The following is an 18,825-nucleotide window of genomic DNA, read 5'->3' on the forward strand; positions in this document are numbered from 1 at the left end:
TGTTGCAAGTGTTTGTGAGAGCACTTGATATGTAGTAGAGGTGAGGAAAGTTGTCGACTGATGTGATGTAAAAGTGTTGTTGGGCCAGCTGCATGGGTGGGGCCTTTCATACGTAGCGCCCCTCACCTTCCGGCCCCTCCATGGAAAAATAGCGTCACCGGTGGCAATGGCGGCAGAAGTCAAGCTCAGTCAGCGGTGAGGGTCCTTTCGAGTAACCGCTAGCGATCAGAAATTTTGCCGCTCTCGGAGCACTGTCGTCCGGCCCATCCATCAAGACGCGCTTCGGCATGGACGTGGCTGGACGCGATGCCTGAGCAGATCCCACGTGGCGGTACTCGGAGCAGAGTAATGCACTGTCATACGATTGAGGAAGCTTGTTCTACCAACAACCCACGGCTATACACTATCGCCATGTTATTCTTAGCTTATCATCGTGAATTCCCGCGGACATATCCAGGGCAGCTTCGGCCAAAAGGCCGACTCCAGGCTTCTCGATGTTGATAACTGGTAATCACAACTTTGCTTTGCCAGTCGTCTTGCCCCATCCGTCTTGGTTCAGCCATCCGTACACCTCCTTGTATTGTTCTTCAAGATTGCTAACAGTATGGCCCGCTCCGCTTGGTCCCGGATCGTTCTGCATCATCAGTCATCAGCACACAGTCACACGCTCGGGTGGATGTTTTCCATCAATACTTACGTATGCCTCAACTAGCCTGGTCTGTTTCGCGCCCACCTCAAGGATCGTGCCTCCACCCAGATCGGTTTTTTCCAAGCATCTCAACATGGCGACTGCCACTTCTTCAGGTGTCGCCCACGCATCCTTGGTTTGATCAACGAACGCCAATTTCTCCGGATGCTCGGTCCACAGTGGTGTTTTGATGACGCCCGGAGCGACGGCATTGACGCGAATGTTCATTTCCGCTTCGAGCCTACCCAGCGACCGGACAAACCCGTTCATCCCGTGCTTGGCCGCCGTATATATCGGCGCGTGGAGGTTGGGGTTTTGGCCTGCAATACTAGAGATGATGAGAACTCTCTTAGGATTCTGCGCACTCACTCTATCTACACCAGATGGTGGATTGAGGAAATGCGATATAGCAAGCTGGGTCGTGCGAATGGGATGTGTTACGTTGATATCGAGAGTTGCGTATCGTCCCCCGTCCGCCTTGTCTCTGCTCTCGCTGCCATCGACGCCTGGAGGATGCCAGAAGTTACTCCAGTGGGGATCGTAGACGCCTGCTCCTGGACATACAATGTCGAGTTTTCCGAATTCCTGTATTCCTACTTCGAACATGCGCTCCAGCTGCGGCCAATCCGTGACATTGGTCTTGAGAAAGACGGCGCGTGGTCTCCCTTGCTCTTGTATGCCGTATTCCTTGACCAGTTGCTCTGCTTCCGGGCGAAGCGAAAGATCGGCTATAAGGACGGAGCAGCCGTGGCTGAGAAGTAAGGCTGCAAAAGAGAAGTTTATACCTGACCCAGCACCAGTGACTATGGCACTTTTTCCTTTGACACTGAATGCATTTCCAGAATTCGTCTCGTTGACTAAACCTGGTTGTCTTGCTGCCATCTTGCTTCAAGCACGCACTTGAACTCGTTCGAATGGTCAATAATGAGAAAACATCTTTCTCATGGCCGTCAACATGGCTATATATGCGACCTAGGTACACGCTGTTCAGCATTCACGCGTCTAACCAGCACGGGATTGCCTCATTGGGTAACGAGAGGGGTAGTTGTGGGGTAACGAGCACCGAGCACTATCGTAGTCGGGGAAGGTTTGCCGAGCTCCAACCCTCTTAGACTACGCGGAAGCTCGTATTCTGGGTCGTTCTACACCATATTTCAAGCCCATTTGCTAATCTCGAAAAAGCCATGACATATTTGACAGCAGTGCTGCATTGGGCTGAACAAATGTTGAGTAAATGATCTTTGTACTAAAACTACGATTATGTACATGCCAACCAGCCAGACAGTATCGAACCTGTCTTATTTGGGATATCAATGTATACCAAGCGCCACCTAACGCCGTATGTGCCAGAAGTCCTAATTCCGTTTCCTCAGCTCACTGCGCTCCTGTCCGTCGGTCCCACTAGTACGCGGAAGAGGCTCGCCATTGCCCGTGCCTGAGACGTGGCTCAGCCGAATCAGCTCATCCATCATAGCATCTCTTGTCTTCTTGAGCAGCTCATCGACGTGCTCTGGTCCCTTTCCTTTTGTTTGTATTGGCGGCAGAACTGTTACATCCACCACGCCTGGCGTGAACCTCTTGCCCTTTACGTCTAGAACGTGGTAGTAGTTGCCAACGACGACGGGCACGATTGGAACTTGTGCTTGTACGGCGAGATGGAAGGCGCCTTTCTTGAAGGGCAGGAGTTCAGGCTTCGAGGCGTAGGAGCGCGTGCCTTCGGGGAAGATGAAAACGTTCTGGCGTGTTGTCTTCATGGTGTGTGCGGCAGTATCGAATGCGGCGCGGGAGGAGGTGCGGTTTGCGCGGTCTATGAAGACGGTCTTGGAGAGGGCCATGAACCAGCCGAGTAGGGGGACGTATTTCAGCGACTTCTTGGCCGTGACGGACGTGTATTTGGGGAACATGCAGCCGAGCATGAGGACGTCGAGTTCGCTGCAAGAAATGTCAGCGCCGTTGTCAAGAGTTGGCCTAGCCAGAGGACCTGGTGAACCCACGTCTGATGGTTGCCCACAAAAATGGCGGGACGGTCTCTGAGGGCGTCCTCTCCACTGAGACCGCCCTCTTTCTTCATGCTCCCCGTCACTCTGAATGTTACGCCGGTGCACAACCACATGACCCATTTGAACGCCCGCGCAACCGTCCACTGGATCAGTCCACCATAGCCCACGAGACGTAGAGGTATAGCCACGAGGGTGCCGTACAGCGCGCAGCAGAGCATGAGGAGCATGGAGCTTATTGCGAAGGCGTAGTACGACACCAGCTGGGCGGGCTTCGCGGGCAGCACGAGCGAGACCAGGCGCATGGCGATGATGAGCGCGGGTGGCATGGCGGCGAGGTAGATGAGCCAGCCCATAGCGAAAGCTCTCGTCGGCGAGGGTGAGGGAGAGGGGGAAGAGAGGTGCGTGTGTTTGTATGTGTTCGTATTGCGGGTGGAAGAGAGTCGGAGCTTGGTGGGGACATTTTTTGTCACGCGCCGAGGTTCGCTGCCTCGCCAACTCGCTAAATGTCATGTGTACCGCCATGCCACTCATCGTGATCCCTTCTCCTCCACAGAATGCCCTGAACTGGTCCGCACCAGCACGTCGTCTCTCCGCCGCCTTGACCAAGTCATCGCTGCGACGCAAAAGGTCGTGATAAATACAAGTAAGAGAGGAAGCAATATCCACCGCCAGGCTACCATGCATTCGACCCTAAACTTGATCTCGGTGTGTTGCGCGCCGTCAGCCAAAGGGAGATCTAGCACGGCCTTGAACCACGTCTCGGATGTCCATCTCAGGTATGGGTAGTTGATTCCGACTGTGTTGGAAGCGATAGGTTCCTTGATGTGCTGGCCTGTCGTCTGGTATGTCACTACGAAGACGAAGATGAAAGCCGACAAACAGAATACACTTCCGAGCAACGACAGGATAGCAAGGGCGCTAAGACTTTTTCGACCCTATTCACAATTTTAGTACCCTGTTCAGAACATCGTGAACATTGTTACCGTACCTGTCCAGTCTTCCTCATCCTCCATGCTGTCCACATGCCGAGAATGCCCAAGAAGAATCCATATACTGCTGCGCCGTTGCTCTCGTGCCCTTGGTCCGTCCACACATTCTTGGGTTCGACATTGATTTGGGTCGGATTTCCAGGCCAGTTCACATGATAAACTTGCACCTGATGCTTCTGGTCATGTATCCAAGCCACCACAGAACTGATCAATCCGAATACGGTGATGGATAGAGCACAAAGTAAAGCGCTCGATGCGAACAGCAACCAATTTATCTTTTGTCGTCTTGCCATCAATGTCATAGAGGCGGGCGCTGTGCGGGGAGAAGGTTGTAATAATTCCATATTGACCGAGCGTAGGAGTGGGTATAATACGAGGAGAGGGACGAAAAAGCACTTCTCAACGGTTCATGCTCAAGTATTATACGCTTCAGATCTGGGGCTGAGTTTTTCCTCCCGTCATCGTGGCACACATTCGGGCTGGGTGGATGAGCTCAGCACCTTTGCAGCTTAGTTGTCGCAGCCTTGAACCACTTCAGGCACGCTACCTCTCTCAGATGTCTAATATTAGCAGAGAACATGGGATCATCAGCAAGCATGTCGGCATCTTGATGCTCAGTCTCCTACTCGTTCAGCTTGGCACGTTTGGAGACAGAGCGGATGACGCCAGGGGAGCCATGTTGGTCAGCTCTATCGAAGTAGGAAATATGCGCAATTCAGCATAAAATCCTGACGATTGCCTGTCTTCGAAACAATGGTGAGATGGCGCTGGTGCACTGTTTCTTGTTTCGAAACATGTCAATATTTGCGAAACTTGGTGGCCTCTGCGTTCACCCGGGGAACAGACAGTAGAACGGGGTAGATATTGGTGCACTCTGAGAACGGGAAGGCAACTGCACAATCCGAAGCGCGATTTGTTCGTCACCAAGAGGAAGCAGCAGTCGATGGGGCGTCTTTGGATGGTTGTGAAGGTATTGGTCGGGTTCCTGACGCGCTTCGGGTCGATCCTGCCCGCCTCGGAAGAGCTGGTGGAGCTAACCCAACCAACCACCCACATTTTCACGACGCGTCTCAATACCCTGGACCCATCACCTAGGCGGCCGACCAAGCATGAGCTTTCACACGTGCTGCAATTCTACACTCGGCGGTAAAAGAACGAGACGGCAGAGATACAGGCCGACAGCTCTACTCGATCGCTCTGTCTTCGACCGGTGATGCGACCTGCGGCACGTCTGGGCGGCGGCTAGTCGTCACACACCAAACACGCGCGTTGACACACGGTACAACCTTTCGCGCTGCTTGCTCCAACAACCATGTTCGATTCAACACGGAGGTCTCTACTCGCGACTTATGCATTTGAACCTCTCAGTCTCGAGCACAGCTTGCCAACAATACTTTACGCCGAGAATTATATGTGTGGCCTCGGCTTGCGCAAGCGCACAAGTCAAACCGCGTTTCCTGATCCCATTCTTCGCAACAGCTGTTCGCATTCGGTCCGGTCCGCGCTTTGGCTTCCCAGGCACCACGGCCGTTCGGAGGACCGGCATGATGGTGGGCGGCTATCGTATAGTCTACCTACAATCCATCGCATATGGGCAGCGCAGAGCCAATACTCTAGGCTGCTAACGATTACACTTCCAGCCTCTTACTCAATCTGTCCTTGATCTGATAGCAAACACGAGCCGAGATACAGGCAGACCCTGGTTGTGGTAGGTGTTCGATTGGATATCGAGCTGTAGTATGAGCACGGCGTAGCTAAAGCGATATGCAAGCACGGCACATACTTCTCATGAACTCAACAGGTCATGAGCAAATGTTTATATCCCTTCATGTGGGACTATTTCTGGTATGCGGCACTCATTATTTTTACTCACTCTCTACTCTCTCATTCGCTTCCTGCAGCCCTGCGTGCCTGGCCGGTCCAGGTTCAACACCAGGAATACATTCTTTATTAATATTTGTTAAAAAATAACTTTGGATTGCACCCATGCGGCTGCCTTACCGGTCCATCAGCAGCATCCAGCCACTCCCTAGCATATATACCACCTTTCCAGCCAACTACGGCGGCTCCGACTCAACGAACACGTCTGGAATTCATTCCGGAACATGTCTCATCAGAAAGATCGAGGATGGGATCGAGGCGGTCCCTTTCGAAAGGAGTAATGTTCTCTCGGCTCCTATACTCAGTCCAGATCAAGAAGAGAAAGAAGTCTTCGTGCCGTCGTGGGAGGAAGTCCATAATTTCAACAAACCTCTGCCTAGCCTTCCAAGATGCATATGGCAGCGAATGTCCACGCGGCAACGTATTTTAGCTTTGCTGAGTTTACAATTTCTGATGCTCCTTACGATTGGGCTGAGTCTTCTGGCTGTCAAAGATCGATCCTCAACCAGGTAAGATGTACGAAGCCAAAAATAAGGATGCCATTAACATAGAATCTACAGCGATGATGATGCGACAGCACACGTTGCTAGCAATGGCCCTCCAAGTACCAACATCACCAACAACCTCCAACGTGGAATCTTTGCGTTACCTGTTGAACTTCCGCAGCAGCAGAGTATGGCATGCCTGGCAAGCAAGGATCAGACCAATGCGTGGCAATGTGCATCTAACTCAACCTTTCAACTAAGTATACTTCCAGCTCTGGCGGGCAATGACAGCGCAATCATGGTCGCAGTGGGACCACCGCGCAGCAACGACACCATCCGCCATGGCGAACGCATACCGAACATTCCACCTTTGGAGCTTGTAGCAATTAACAATGCTGAGCACGAAAACGATTTTGCCTATCGCTTCCGCACTACCTACGACAAGATTGTATTGCTCAGTGAGGATGAGCTATCTCTGGCTAGAGAGCTACTGCTGCATCCTGCGACTTCGAACACTCTATTCCAACCTGGGGATAGTCTGTGGCAGTGTATCTTCAATGAGACCACTGTTGAGGGTTACATCTACCCTACCAGAGCTACAACTGCCAGCGCTACCAATACTGCATCAGGCACGGTCGATGTGGATAATTCCACTACGCTGCCAAATTTCCCCTACGCCGTTAGGTTGGTCGAAAAGTGGACGCCAGATGGAAAGACCCCTTACTGTTCGAAAATGACTATGAAATCGGACGGTACCCTTGCTCCACTTTCGGAGGAGGTGATGTTGCGTTTGGACAATTCCAGGGGTAATGTTCCAGTTTCCACATCGCAACGTATGGGACGTATTAGGCATCGAGAGCAACGGGAAGAGGCGCATTTGAGCCAGTGTCAGTGTCAATGGGTGGTCAGCTGACGCAGGTTTTTCGATCTCACATTCGACAGACAATGCCATAACTCCGTCAAAATCGTCTTTTTTGCGCTGGTCCGACGTCTTCATTACATTTCCATTTGGGCATACTTACATCAAAACATTACCAGAACAGCTTACGCGTCTTCATCCGCGAAGAACAGGTGGTCGATTGAATCTTGGGCCCATGGCTCCACCCAGGACCCTTTTTCCTGGGTACACCCACACATGACATGCCACACTGAGTAGACGAACAGCGAAATTCGTAATTGCCCTGCAGATCTCACAGCATCTACCGCGTCAAGGCCCCTCCCCGATTACGTTGTCCTATCGTCGGCAACCGATGGTACATCACCGGGCTCTATCTTTACTCACTCACCAAGCACTGCGATTGCCTGAAAACTGTCTTGCACGCCCACCTGCATTCAATTATTCAGCAACATTGTCGAAGATTGCTAGGACAAGGAACGACTTTTTCGTCGCAATCATCTACTATACTATCGAAACCAGATCAAGCAAGATAGCCTTGGCATACAATGGTCCCCAAGGTCACCGAATCCAGGCGAAACTCTTCAGCACGAGATCTTCGAACACAAAGCAGAAATGTTGTGCCTCCAAGGACTCCCGAAATCATACAAATACCTGGGCGGTTCAGCGCGCTTGGAACTGAAAGCACTATAGCAGTAGTGGGAAGGAAGCAAGAGACTCGCGCACGAGTAAAAGTTGAGCCCGAGAGTCCTGATAACACGGTATACCCAACCTCGCCAGCATCCCGACGTCGAGACTACAGGGAAGAAGCTAAAGTAGTCAAGCCCGGAGGGCCTTCCTCCCGTCATCATACAGTTCACGTCAAGGTCGAAGATAAAGCCGATATCGAAACACCACCACATTACCCATCCTTCACAACAGCATGGTCCAAATCGCCACTCCGTGTACCGACCCCCTTGGCTGAACAGTTCTACCGGTCTACAGTAGTCAAGAAGGAGAGCGATGTTTCTTTGGTACATAGAGACGTACTGTCACTTCGCAGCCAAACTTCAGGTCCGTCGGTTAGCTCGAGCTACAAGAGGTTCGCTGTCGAGACTTTCCGTGACTTTGATGCGTCACATCCAGCCTCAAAAGTCAAGATAGAAGAGGAACCAGAAAGGGGATACTACATCCCGACGGGAGCGAGCAAAGTCAAGCATGAAGCGGGATCTTCCCCCACAAACCTCCACCACCGTCCCAGCCCCACAGACTATCCCAATCCATACCACAGAGCGCCTGTAAAACATGATCCAGCATCAAACTCTTCACCCGACCTCAGACGTACACGAAGCCACTGCACCGTCGCACCAACGCCAGAACTCCGCTCCGAAACTAAATTTTCTTACCTTCAACCCACCACACCCACACCCTTCAGCACACCCTACGGTCTCGTCAACCCCTACCCTCCCGATCCATCATCATACCTCGTCCCTGGGTCCTTGCTCGAAGGAGTTCAACGGCGGACAAAGTGGGGCCAGAGAGATAGACGAACGAAGCGGCAGCCGCCAGCTCTGCACCCACGAGGTGTGCCCGCAGCAGAGGGTGTTGCCAGTGATAAAAAGAATGCTACACAAGTAGGAGCGGAGGGGACTGGAAGTGGCGGGAAGTGTGCATGGTACAAACTTTCGCTTTGCAAATGCTCCAAATGGATCGGATGTATCAGGGCGAAGTGCTCACGAGCTGCTAAGAGGAAGTGGTGGCAGAGGAATAAACAACATCAGTACACCACGGAAAGGAGGGAAGACAGTGGGTTTTATGTTGTGAGGCGGGAGATTGGTCCTAATCTCAGGGTTACGGTTCGAGATGTCTGAAATACGTGGGAGTGGTGGTTGGACGTTTCATAGGAGTAAACTTCAACGACGGGTGGCAGTGGTGAGGGAAGGTCAGCTTCGTCATCGAGGAAGGTGCTTGGGAAGGCGCATTTGGGAAGGCGCGGTCTTGTCTTTTACTGTGCACATACTCTATACGCGATTGGCCAGTTGGTTGCACCAATTCTCACCGGAATTACAAGACGCAGTCTCCATGTAGTTACAAGAGTGATGGCGCAGTACCGAGCTATGATTTTCATGGCGCCTGCCAATACTAAGCAATCGTTGTTATCATGTGGACCCTGAACGGCTGGTTGCCAATGCAGAAGGTGCAAGGCTGGACTTCAATCTCGCCCTCTCGCCCCCACACCTCGACCACAGCCTTGTGCAACATCACAAGGCTGAAACTGCCATGCCAAAGAAACGGGTAGCAGTGCAGCTTATATTCAAGATGGCTCGCTCTCCAGCCTTCTACCACTTCCTGCCTTACTGCGAAAGTTTGCGTCTCATCTTCGCCGTCCGGCCGACATGAGTTCTCAACGTTACAAGTCACTCGGTATGCCTGGAGCCAGCACTTGGGAGATAGAAGGATATGATTCGGAGTACCGGTAAGTCATATTCTGCGACAAGGCTTGGCTTTGCGACTGACAATGGCAGACCGCATGGGCTCGCCACGGAGGTCTCCTCAATCAGCCTTCTCTCTGAGCACGGATTCACCTCCGAATACGATCACCAGCAGGACGTTGATAGCACCCAATGTCAACAGAATGGCAATTTCAACTCATACCAGCAGTATGCGAGCATCAATTCGTACCCACAGAACTTGGGTGCGACTGCGTCTGATCACCCGTCCGAAATCCAGTTGCAAAACCACACAGCCAGTCTCACCTCAGAGCATATCGATGGTGCGGACTCCAATACCTCGCCAGAAGCGGGCCTCGGTTCATTCGGTCAGCCTCTTCGCCGCTTCTACTTCCGCACGATAGTCGGCATCCTTGGGCCGATAATCGTAGTATCTTATCTCATCACCGTCTGGCGCATCTACCTCGCCCCACTCCACCCCGACTCAATAGTGGCCTTCGGACCACCGGGTGCCAAATGGGTCTTTTACAGTTGGTTCGTCGCGGGAGTGATCGGACTGAGCTTAAGTCTTTACGGACTGGCTGGTGCTGAAGCTGGCATGCTCATGGAACAAACCTGGAAAGTTGAAGATGCCATGCGTCTTATGCTACATGCTGACAATACAAGGTCTGGTCCCGGTGGCTGGATGAAGGCAATCAAATGGGTTGTGCAAATACGCAGGGCGCGAAACCAACATAGCAAGCTTCCTTCTCGTTTGTGGTTTGTTCTGGCACTTCCAAGCGTGGTTGTCTTCGTGGCTTGGCCCATATCAGGTCTCTGCCTTGAGATGACTAGTGGCTTCCTTCGTGGTAAGTCAGGGCAAGGAGTGAACGTAACCGGATTTGTTCAATCGACCTTCAACACCAGCCCTGAGGCCCGTATGCCGTCCAGAGGATTCCACAACGGCGCACGTGTGTTTGGACATGGTGCTGTCTATACACCTGAAAACTTTGATCGGAAGAAGAACGAGTTTCTGAAGAGTGTTCCGGTGATACTGCCAAGTATTGAGGGCGTCGAAGAAATCTTTTTGACCGCTCAAGGTGAGGCTCCTTTTGAGGGCAGAGCCTGGGGCTTGTTACTACATTACGACTGCAAGATTGTAGACAGATTGCCTGACTTCGTTCTCTTAAAAGACCGTCGATCTTCAACAGATGTCTGGAGAAGTAAATCGATCGTTTCAGATTTCGGACGAATAGGAATTGAACGCAGAACGGTTGAAAATCCTCCCATCGACGAATTCACGACAGCAGCCTTCTCGTTAGGCCCCACCGAAAGCCTTGCTTCAGCTCCTACGTCCACTCCGGCTCTCGTACAGAGCACAATTCCTAGTTCAAACTGCACAAAATGCTTCATTTTCGATCATGATAAACACATTACCTACATGTCATATCGTCTCCATGACAACAACACCTTGGTGGAGGTAATGAAAGAGTCACGAGTCGATTCCAACCCAACGAAGTCGACAATGAAAATGGGTGCAGTCATAGAGACTGCGTATCAATCCTTGTCGCCACAAACAGGTTCGAACGAAGAACCGCCCTGCGGCTGGCTTGATGAGATGGAGAACCCGTCAACGTCTTACTGCTATCATAACCTGCAAGAAGATCCTTCAAAACCGTATCCCGGAATCGAACACAAGAGGACTTTTGAGGTCCTGTTGTGGCAGACACTTTACGCCTTACCAGGTTCTCAGAACAGCACCATCGTCCGTACTATCGAGTCGCTGACTGGTGAGTATGTCAATGTTGATAACGAGAAGCTCAAAGCAATTGGTGCATCCTGTACGTCAAGCAGCAGTGTAGGCTCAGCAAACATCAACGGCGTGCGCTCTACTTACTCCGACTTCCAACGGAGTGACACCCCGGTGCCTGCTCGAAAGGACGCTTGTGCGAAACGTTTTGGCGCAGAGACACTTGTGTGTACACTCAACATCAAAGACGGTAGTTGGCTGAGGTGGCTATTTGACTCGATCGGCCTGCCGTCACCGCTTGCCGCATCTACAAACGATATTGGAGGTGTTCATTTTGGCAATATGAGATCTAACGCTCAGCTGGAGTATCTACAAGCTGACCAACTTCGACAAGTCCTTCTACAAGCTTACTCCACCTACGCCATCAAGCTCATGTACAATGACGGTCGGGATTTCATAGGCGTCAACGGAACACGCCTCAAGTCACACGTCCCCAACCTCACAACTTTTGTCGCTGGCACCGTAATTGAACCGGGCGTCATGCCAGCCGCTGTTCCTGTGGCTTTATTCGGACTATGGGCTTTGATCAGCTCAGGCCTCTGCCTTGTCTATGGCTTCAGGCGACGATGGAGCGCTATTCTGGACGGGCATACAGTCTTCAGGCTAGGGGCCGAGTTGCAGCAGACGTACCGGACGAGGCTCCAACGGTATTCTACGATTGCTGATATTGAAGAGTGCGAGGCTCTGCATGAGATTCCGGGGTTCATTGCTGACATGGATCCTGATGATGATGTAGGGAGGATTGGACTTATGGATGGGAAGCCAGCTAGGAAGGACAAGCCTTATCGGTAGTATCTCACTCAGTACAATCTGTAGAGATTTCGCCCAGGCAAGCACATGGAACAGAACAAAGAATTTGATCAAAACATGTCTTTGTCGTCAAAAATGTAGTATGCGTATCGAACGCTCTACCACTGAAATAATATTTACAACCAACGTAATTTCCCCTTGCATATATTTTCCGATATCATCAGTACTCCGTCAAGCGATCTAGAAAGCAAGCAAGACAGCACCCATAACAGCACCAACAAGACCACCGGCCTTGACATGGCTCGCTGCACCAGTGAACTGCGATGGTGGAGCAGAGAAGGTAGCGTTGCCAGAGGGCTGGGGCAGCGCACCAGTAGGCGCAATTGATGGCACAACGACACCAGGTGCGGACCTCGTGTCGATCTCCAGACCAGACTCGGTGGGGTAGGGAGGCGATGAAGTTACCGCGGAAGTGATCAGACTGGAGATGGGCACGGCAGGGTACTCGGTCGTGAAGGTGGCGGGTGGTGCGTTGGTGATGGCTGGGGGAGCGCCAGTGACGGTGACGGTAGCAGTACCGCACTCGCAAGGCTCATCTTCGCTGTCGCTGCCAGTGGGAGAGTCAGGGCTGCCTGACTCTTGAGGGACAGCGGCGCCGCCGGTGGGGTAGTTGAAGCCGGATCCGCCGTTGCCGCCGGCTGGGACAGCGGGAGGTGTGGGCTTTGCTGCGTCGCTCTCCGTGCAGGTGGTGGATGCACCGGAGGGCTTTGAGTCGGAACCGCTGTCAGAACCGCCTGTGGCGGCTGGGGCGTCGATGCCGGACTCGATCGGAGCTCCGGTTGCGGCAGCGGAGTCCTCGATGGCTACGCTGTTCACGGGGGCACCCTCTGTGTTACCGGCATCGATAACCTTGATGGACTTGAAGTCGCCAGTCTTGTCGGTCCACTCATACTCTTTGCCGGGCGAGTAGTTGATGACCTTGATGCTCTTGACGGTCATGGTGAAGGGCGCATCGTCGTAGGTGACATTGCCTCCGGCCCACTGGCGAGTGCCTTCATCCTTGGAGTCACCGCCTGGCCAGTTTCCGAGACGAACATTGCAGGGGGTCTGAGGGTAGTTCTTGCCGCCGTTGGCATCGGCAAAGTTCAGTGTGCGGGTAGGTTTGTCATCAACAATCCAGGTGAGCGATTCAGAAGTCCAGTTGAGAGCATACTTGTGGAACTCGTTCTGGTTGTTGAGTGCATCGGCCTCGATCATGCGATCGTAGGTGGTAGTGTTGCCCTGGCTGGTGTTAGTCTTCTTAATAGAACAGGTACACATTGTATCCACATACCTTGCCGAAGTAGTTCTGCTGTACACGGCTGTCTACACCACCAATCCATTCCCAGTCGACTTCATCCAAGTTGTCAGACTGGAGGACAATGGAGGAGATGATGCCAACGCCGGGAGCTGCCTTCATGACGACCTCGACGTATCCAAAGTGAAGCATGGCCTCGGATCCAATGGTGGGAGCATCACCCTTCTTGGCAACAGTAAACTCAGCGCCCTCGGGTCCATACTTCAGTTCACCGGCAGTCTGCTTCCATCCCTTGATAGCGTCCTTTCCGGCAGTGAAGTCTGTCTCCCAATTCTGAGGCATGGCAGGGTTGTTAGGACATTTCTTCTCCATGGGGTTGCAATCGGTGAAGGTCTGAGCGGTGGCCAAAGCAGCCAGCACGCTCGCGGTAGTGTATGTGGAGAAATGCATGGTGAATATCTCGGTAAAGTCTAGTTGTTCGAGATAAGTTGATAAGGCAAAAAGAAGTAGTCGTCCGAGATGTGCTGTACGGAATCGTTTCACACGCAAGACACAATGTCAACAATGCGTAGAGTGGTGTTAAGGAATGTAGTGCTTCGCAAGCGAGCGTTGAAAAGAATGTAGTGACTGAGGTCGACCTGCGTCCAGAGAATCGACTGAGAGAGTGTGAAGTATGAAAGGTTAGACAAAGAGTGCAGGCCAGTGCTGCGTGTCAGAGGAGCACCGACTATTAAAAGTCACGAAATGCTATACGAAGCAATCTCCCCTGCGCGCCAGGACGCGCATCAGCGGCCAGCGGCCGAAGTCCATGCGGCTTCTCAAGCCCATGCAACATGTCTCCAGTTCAAGCGCTGCGTAGACCTGAATGGTCGTGATGGCTCTCCTGAAGTGTTTCACCAGCCGTCTGTGGAGACTAGGGCGTGTCAGGATAGTCGAGCCGCGGAGCCCGTTCTGGCGGCGACGCCGCAGGCGCCTATCAGAATGGAGAAGTGCCTGGCATCATCTGGCTCATGTTTCTTCTTCCCAGCAACTAATTCTTATGCTTTGGGAGTTGGCCGGCCGCGTGGGTGTGGCTGTGCCGCTGCGCCCAGCAAGTGGGAGGGATTGACGTTTCCCGTCATTGCGATGCGCACCTGGGCAGCCCTGACAGCTGGAGCGATGCGCGCTCTCCTATCTAATCTTGGCGATCATCCGTCTATCAATGACGTCTCTCCAACGGCCGGTTGCAAACATGTCGGCGCATCGGACGCGCGGAGAGGTTGCAAAGGGGCATGTCTGACAGGTGCAGTTTGGTAGGCGGCGCAGTCGCTCCGACGCCCGGTGCCAGACATGTGAGATGCAGGTGTAGACGGGGCGCTACCCAGAAATAGCTAGTAAGCTTTTCACTTGATTTTTTTCTGGCTACCAAGATTCACAACTGAAGCCGAAGCTCACTGGCGGGCTCACTATCGGCACGTGACTCGTCGCTACACCGCCTTCCAGGGCTCGCCCCGCCGTTGCCCCTCGGTGGCAGAATTATTCGAATTTCACGTGTGACGAAATATACATACCCATGCCGATCCTTCAGAACCTGTAAACATTCCACATACAACCAAAATGGCCACAACCGACGGAGGAGTAGAGCTGCCACAGCAACAGCATGAAGAAGTTGACCATGTCGAAGAGCCCGTCACAAACGAAACGCCCACCAACGATGACGATAACGAAATTGACGACCTTTTCGAAGACGAAGACGAAATAGTGCCAGAACTAATATCCGGCGACCACCACGACTACACCAAAGCCTACAACCGCCAGCGAAAGCTAAACGATACGAACATCCCAGACGATCACAAGCCCAAGTCGAATCCGCAGAAGCCGTCCGCCAACACAAACGCCTCCATCGATGACCAAGTCGCCTCCCTCGCGAAGCATGCGGGCAAGATTCGCCTCACCGGGCGCATGACGGGTGCGTCTGGGGGCAACGCAAGGGACAAGGACAAGGCAGACCGCGCGACAACCGAACAAGTTTTGGATCGGAGGACGCAGATGATCCTGCTGCAACTCATAAACCGCGGCGTAATCTCAGAGATTCACGGTGTCATCTCCACGGGCAAAGAAGCCAACGTATACCATGCCATGACCGAAGCGCCAGAGGAGGATACGGACCCCATCCACCGTGCTGTCAAGGTTTATAAGACGTCCATTCTCGTCTTCAAGGACCGCGCAAAGTACGTCGAGGGCGAGTTCCGCTTCAGGCAAGGATACAACAAGAGCAACAACCGCGCCATGGTACGAATGTGGGCAGACAAGGAGCGCAGGAATCTGGCTAGGATACACGACGCAGGCATTCCATCACCAATGGCTCATGCGCTGCGGAACCACGTCCTTGTTATGGGCTTCGTCGGTGACCGCAAAGGCAAGGCAGCGCCCCGTCTGAAGGACGTGCGCTTCGAGGGTCTCACAGCAGAGGAAGAGGATGCGAAGTGGACAAGTCTATATCTCGAGATGCTAGCGTACATGCGCATCATGTACCAGACATGCCGTCTTGTCCACGCTGATCTGAGCGAGTACAACGTCTTGTACCACGAGGGCAAGCAGTGGATCATCGATGTCTCTCAAGCCGTCGAACACGACCATCCTCGTTCTCTCGAGTTCCTGCGCATGGATGTCAAGAACGTATCTGACTTCTTCCGCTCCCGCAACGTCGAGACGCTGAGTGAGCGCAAGGCTTATGCCTACATCACCAGCGCGGCAGGAGCGAAGACTGTCAAGGAGCAGACGCAGATGGAAGAGAGCATCCGCACCCTCCTAAACAAAGAGCCGTTAACCGAAGAGGAACGTAAGAAGGAAGAAGAAGACGACGACGTCTTCCGCAACCAATACATCCCCCAAACCCTCGAACAGGTCTACGACATCGAGCGCGACGCCGAACTCGTTAACGCCGGTGGTGCCTCCGACCTTCCCTACCAAGCCCTTCTTGCCGACAACGTCGTCAACAACGGCTCTGATGCTTCAGATGCTGAGTCTGACGATGGTAGCTCAGGATCTGAGGTTGATCAGAGTATCTTCGACAAGGGCCCCAGCCGCGGAAAGAAGCATGTCGATCATGACGAGAAGGTGGCGCATAAGAAGGCGATCAAGGAGGAGAAGCGCGAGAAGAGGAAGGAGAAGATGCCGAAGCATATGAAGAAGAAGTTGGTGAACGGCGGTGGGCATAAGAAGAAGTGAGCGTAGATGTCATATGGCTTGCAGTCTTTTCGCGACAGCGGGGAGTGCACAAGTGCGTGCAAGTGCAGCCACTGTATACAGGCAAATGTCCTGGCTCACACGCGGCATACACAGAAGGGTCATAAGGAAGAGTAGTGCACTAGGCCAACGCAGTATTGCCGTCCAAGTGCCTGAAAAGCCACCTTACAGCGCTGCTTCAGACCCCACTACGCAGAAGTTCGACTTCCCTGAGTCGTGTTTAGATTCCGATATATCCCAGAGGTACATGCTACCATGTGCAGGCCAGGGTCCTGGGTACGGCTCAAGAAAGGGAAGCTGCTTCGTAGCAGACCTCGTCGAGCACAAATGTTCAGAGTCTACCCCAGTGCGCTAGATAGATGCGCTCGAAGTTGTTGAAGTACCATGAATAGAATATTACTCAATCATGTATCCGAATTCTTCGTTTATGTTCATAGCATGTTCTTCCTCCACGCCCTCGTACCCAACTTCTCAATCTCCGGTACTTCAACCGGGCCCCTAACATCCTCGTCTTCCAGTGCCTCTACAACCGCCTCACCCACCAGATCCGCTTTCAGTGGCTTAATTCCACCCGCGCCCATGAGCCATGTCAGCCTTCCTCCAACCGCGCTGTTTATCATGGCAGCCACGCCGCCTGCTGCCGCAATGGGGAGCGTGAATGTACGGCTGCTATCGTACATGAAAGGCGCTCGAATGAAGATGGATCGCATGGTAGGGAAGGTAGAGGCGATGAGGGACTCGGCTTCGCGTTTCGTTGTGATGTAGCGTGCGGGGAGGATGGGTGTACCGGCTGCGGCGGAAATGTAGAGGTAGGTTGGGGCTTTGCGGGTAGAGGCTTCTTGGGCTAGGGAAACGGCTGTTTGAACACAAGATAGTCAGTCATTTGCGCCAGTTGTGAAGTCGATAGCAACACCAGCGCCAACATACCAGTATCCCGATTCATGATCTCATACGTAAGCTGCCCATCGCTCTCCTGCGGCCTCAACTTCTCCCCCTCCTTCCGTGTGAGCGGATTCTGTGTTCCGGCCTTGGTGCTGCTGAAGGCGCGTTGTAGTCCTTTGATTGGGCTCTCCCGTCCGCTAATTACGCCTTTGTAGTCCGCTTCTAGCAGTATGCCCATGCTGTGTATTACGGCATCTGCGCCTTCGAGATGTTTTGTGTAGGATTCTGGGTCGAGGATGTCGCCTTTCTGCCATGAGACCTTCTCGGACCAGTCGGGTGGTGTTTGCGACGAGGAGACGGAGGACCAGTGGGGTGTGCCGGAGCGTCTGGGAGGGTGTTAGTAGAGGATTGAGTTGATTTGGAGTGGAATTGGAAGGGCGTACGAGATTGAGGTTACGCTCCAGCCTCTATGTGCTGCTGCTCTACATATCCGGCTACCTGTTTGCTACGTTAGCTAGCTGTCGTGCTGGTGTAAAGCTATTGCTCGAGCTAGCTCGGGGGAATTCCTCAATTGCATACCCAAGAAGCCATTGCCGCCGCATACCACGAGTTTCTTCTTTGCAGCTTGTGCTGTTGTTGAGGCCATTGTTGTGTTGTGTGGTGGTTGATCAGACAGATGGTCAAAATGTTGTCTGCTAGAGCAATGGCTGATGGAAAGGGACGAGTGCTGATGTCACTCCACTTCGCGTCTGTCGCGTAAGATCGAACAGGGATATGCGGAGATGCTGTTCACCTCCGCGTCTTGCATGTAGGTCGCGTCGTTGCTCCATGTCAAGGCATATTTCCACAAGACATACATATGGACTAGACAGGATGAACCTGTTATTAGCACTATGGCGTTGTAACGCACGTCGCACTCGCACTCCTGACCAGTAGAAAGAAAGTCCATGTCGTCATGACGCTTCATATTAGCGTACGGGAGCCCTCTGCCAGAGCCAAATGCAATATGCTATTGTGACTACTGGCTTGTACTTCGCATCTTTCCAGACGGAACCAACATCCATATACTAAGCTATCATGCAAGCCTTCAGAAACCTCTTCAAGAACGACCTCGTTCTCGTAGGCACAAACCTCACCGTTGTAGCCGGTTTCGCGACATATCTTGGTACTGCACACTCCCTTCAATCCTACTCCCAGTATAAAGCGCGTAATGTTGTTCTTCTAACCGTTGTATTCTACAGGATCTCGGGTGACGAAGAAGCTGGACCACATGGAGGAGGAGCAGGAGGCGCGCTTGGACGAGATAGAAGGAACGCTACGCGGTCATATTGGGCTGATCGAGGACTCGCTAGACAGGATCGAAGGAAAGCCGAACGCTGGAAAGCAAGAGAAATTGTACAACCAGAGGACGAGGGACGAGAAGGGAGGTGGAAAGGGCCAGGACAAGTAGGCGGGGCGGGCTTACAAGGATTAGCTGTTAGCCTGCGTGCCTGCATATCGGTGCCAGTCGTA

General features: G+C 52.8%; 6 protein-coding genes across 6 annotated transcripts; 3 read left to right on the top strand and 3 right to left on the bottom strand.

The window, feature by feature from the left end:
- Positions 1-511: 511 nt before the first annotated feature.
- J4E88_005023 (uncharacterized protein) lies at positions 512-1,570 on the bottom strand (the record flags this gene model as incomplete). The annotated part of the gene is made up of 2 exons (XM_049398665.1): positions 512-634; positions 698-1,570. The coding sequence occupies 2 exons, from the start codon at positions 1,568-1,570 to the stop codon at positions 512-514; spliced, it is 996 nt and encodes a 331-aa protein (XP_049255345.1).
- A 473-nt stretch (positions 1,571-2,043) lies between these two features.
- Positions 2,044-3,041, bottom strand: J4E88_005024 (uncharacterized protein; the record flags this gene model as incomplete). The annotated part of the gene is made up of 2 exons (XM_049398666.1): positions 2,044-2,620; positions 2,683-3,041. The coding sequence occupies 2 exons, from the start codon at positions 3,039-3,041 to the stop codon at positions 2,044-2,046; spliced, it is 936 nt and encodes a 311-aa protein (XP_049255346.1).
- Positions 3,042-9,313: 6,272 nt separating this feature from the next.
- Positions 9,314-11,948, top strand: J4E88_005025 (uncharacterized protein; the record flags this gene model as incomplete). Its single annotated transcript, XM_049398667.1, has 3 exons — positions 9,314-9,317; positions 9,375-9,393; positions 9,443-11,948. 3 exons carry the CDS (start codon positions 9,314-9,316, stop codon positions 11,946-11,948), a joined length of 2,529 nt encoding a protein of 842 aa, XP_049255347.1.
- A 2,851-nt stretch (positions 11,949-14,799) lies between these two features.
- On the top strand, positions 14,800-16,413 carry J4E88_005026 (uncharacterized protein; the record flags this gene model as incomplete). The annotated part of the gene is made up of 1 exon (XM_049398668.1): positions 14,800-16,413. The coding sequence occupies one exon, from the start codon at positions 14,800-14,802 to the stop codon at positions 16,411-16,413; it is 1,614 nt and encodes a 537-aa protein (XP_049255348.1).
- Positions 16,414-16,862: 449 nt separating this feature from the next.
- On the bottom strand, positions 16,863-17,959 carry J4E88_005027 (uncharacterized protein; the record flags this gene model as incomplete). The annotated part of the gene is made up of 4 exons (XM_049398669.1): positions 16,863-17,287; positions 17,359-17,699; positions 17,757-17,811; positions 17,893-17,959. 4 exons carry the CDS (start codon positions 17,957-17,959, stop codon positions 16,863-16,865), a joined length of 888 nt encoding a protein of 295 aa, XP_049255349.1.
- A 431-nt stretch (positions 17,960-18,390) lies between these two features.
- Positions 18,391-18,763, top strand: J4E88_005028 (uncharacterized protein; the record flags this gene model as incomplete). The annotated part of the gene is made up of 2 exons (XM_049398670.1): positions 18,391-18,478; positions 18,555-18,763. The coding sequence occupies 2 exons, from the start codon at positions 18,391-18,393 to the stop codon at positions 18,761-18,763; spliced, it is 297 nt and encodes a 98-aa protein (XP_049255350.1).
- Between the last annotated feature and the right edge of the window lie 62 nt (positions 18,764-18,825).

This window comes from Alternaria novae-zelandiae (assembly GCF_023758075.1).
Source record: "Alternaria novae-zelandiae strain BMP 2774 chromosome Unknown scaffold_9, whole genome shotgun sequence".
NCBI classification, from domain to species: domain Eukaryota; kingdom Fungi; phylum Ascomycota; class Dothideomycetes; order Pleosporales; family Pleosporaceae; genus Alternaria; species Alternaria novae-zelandiae.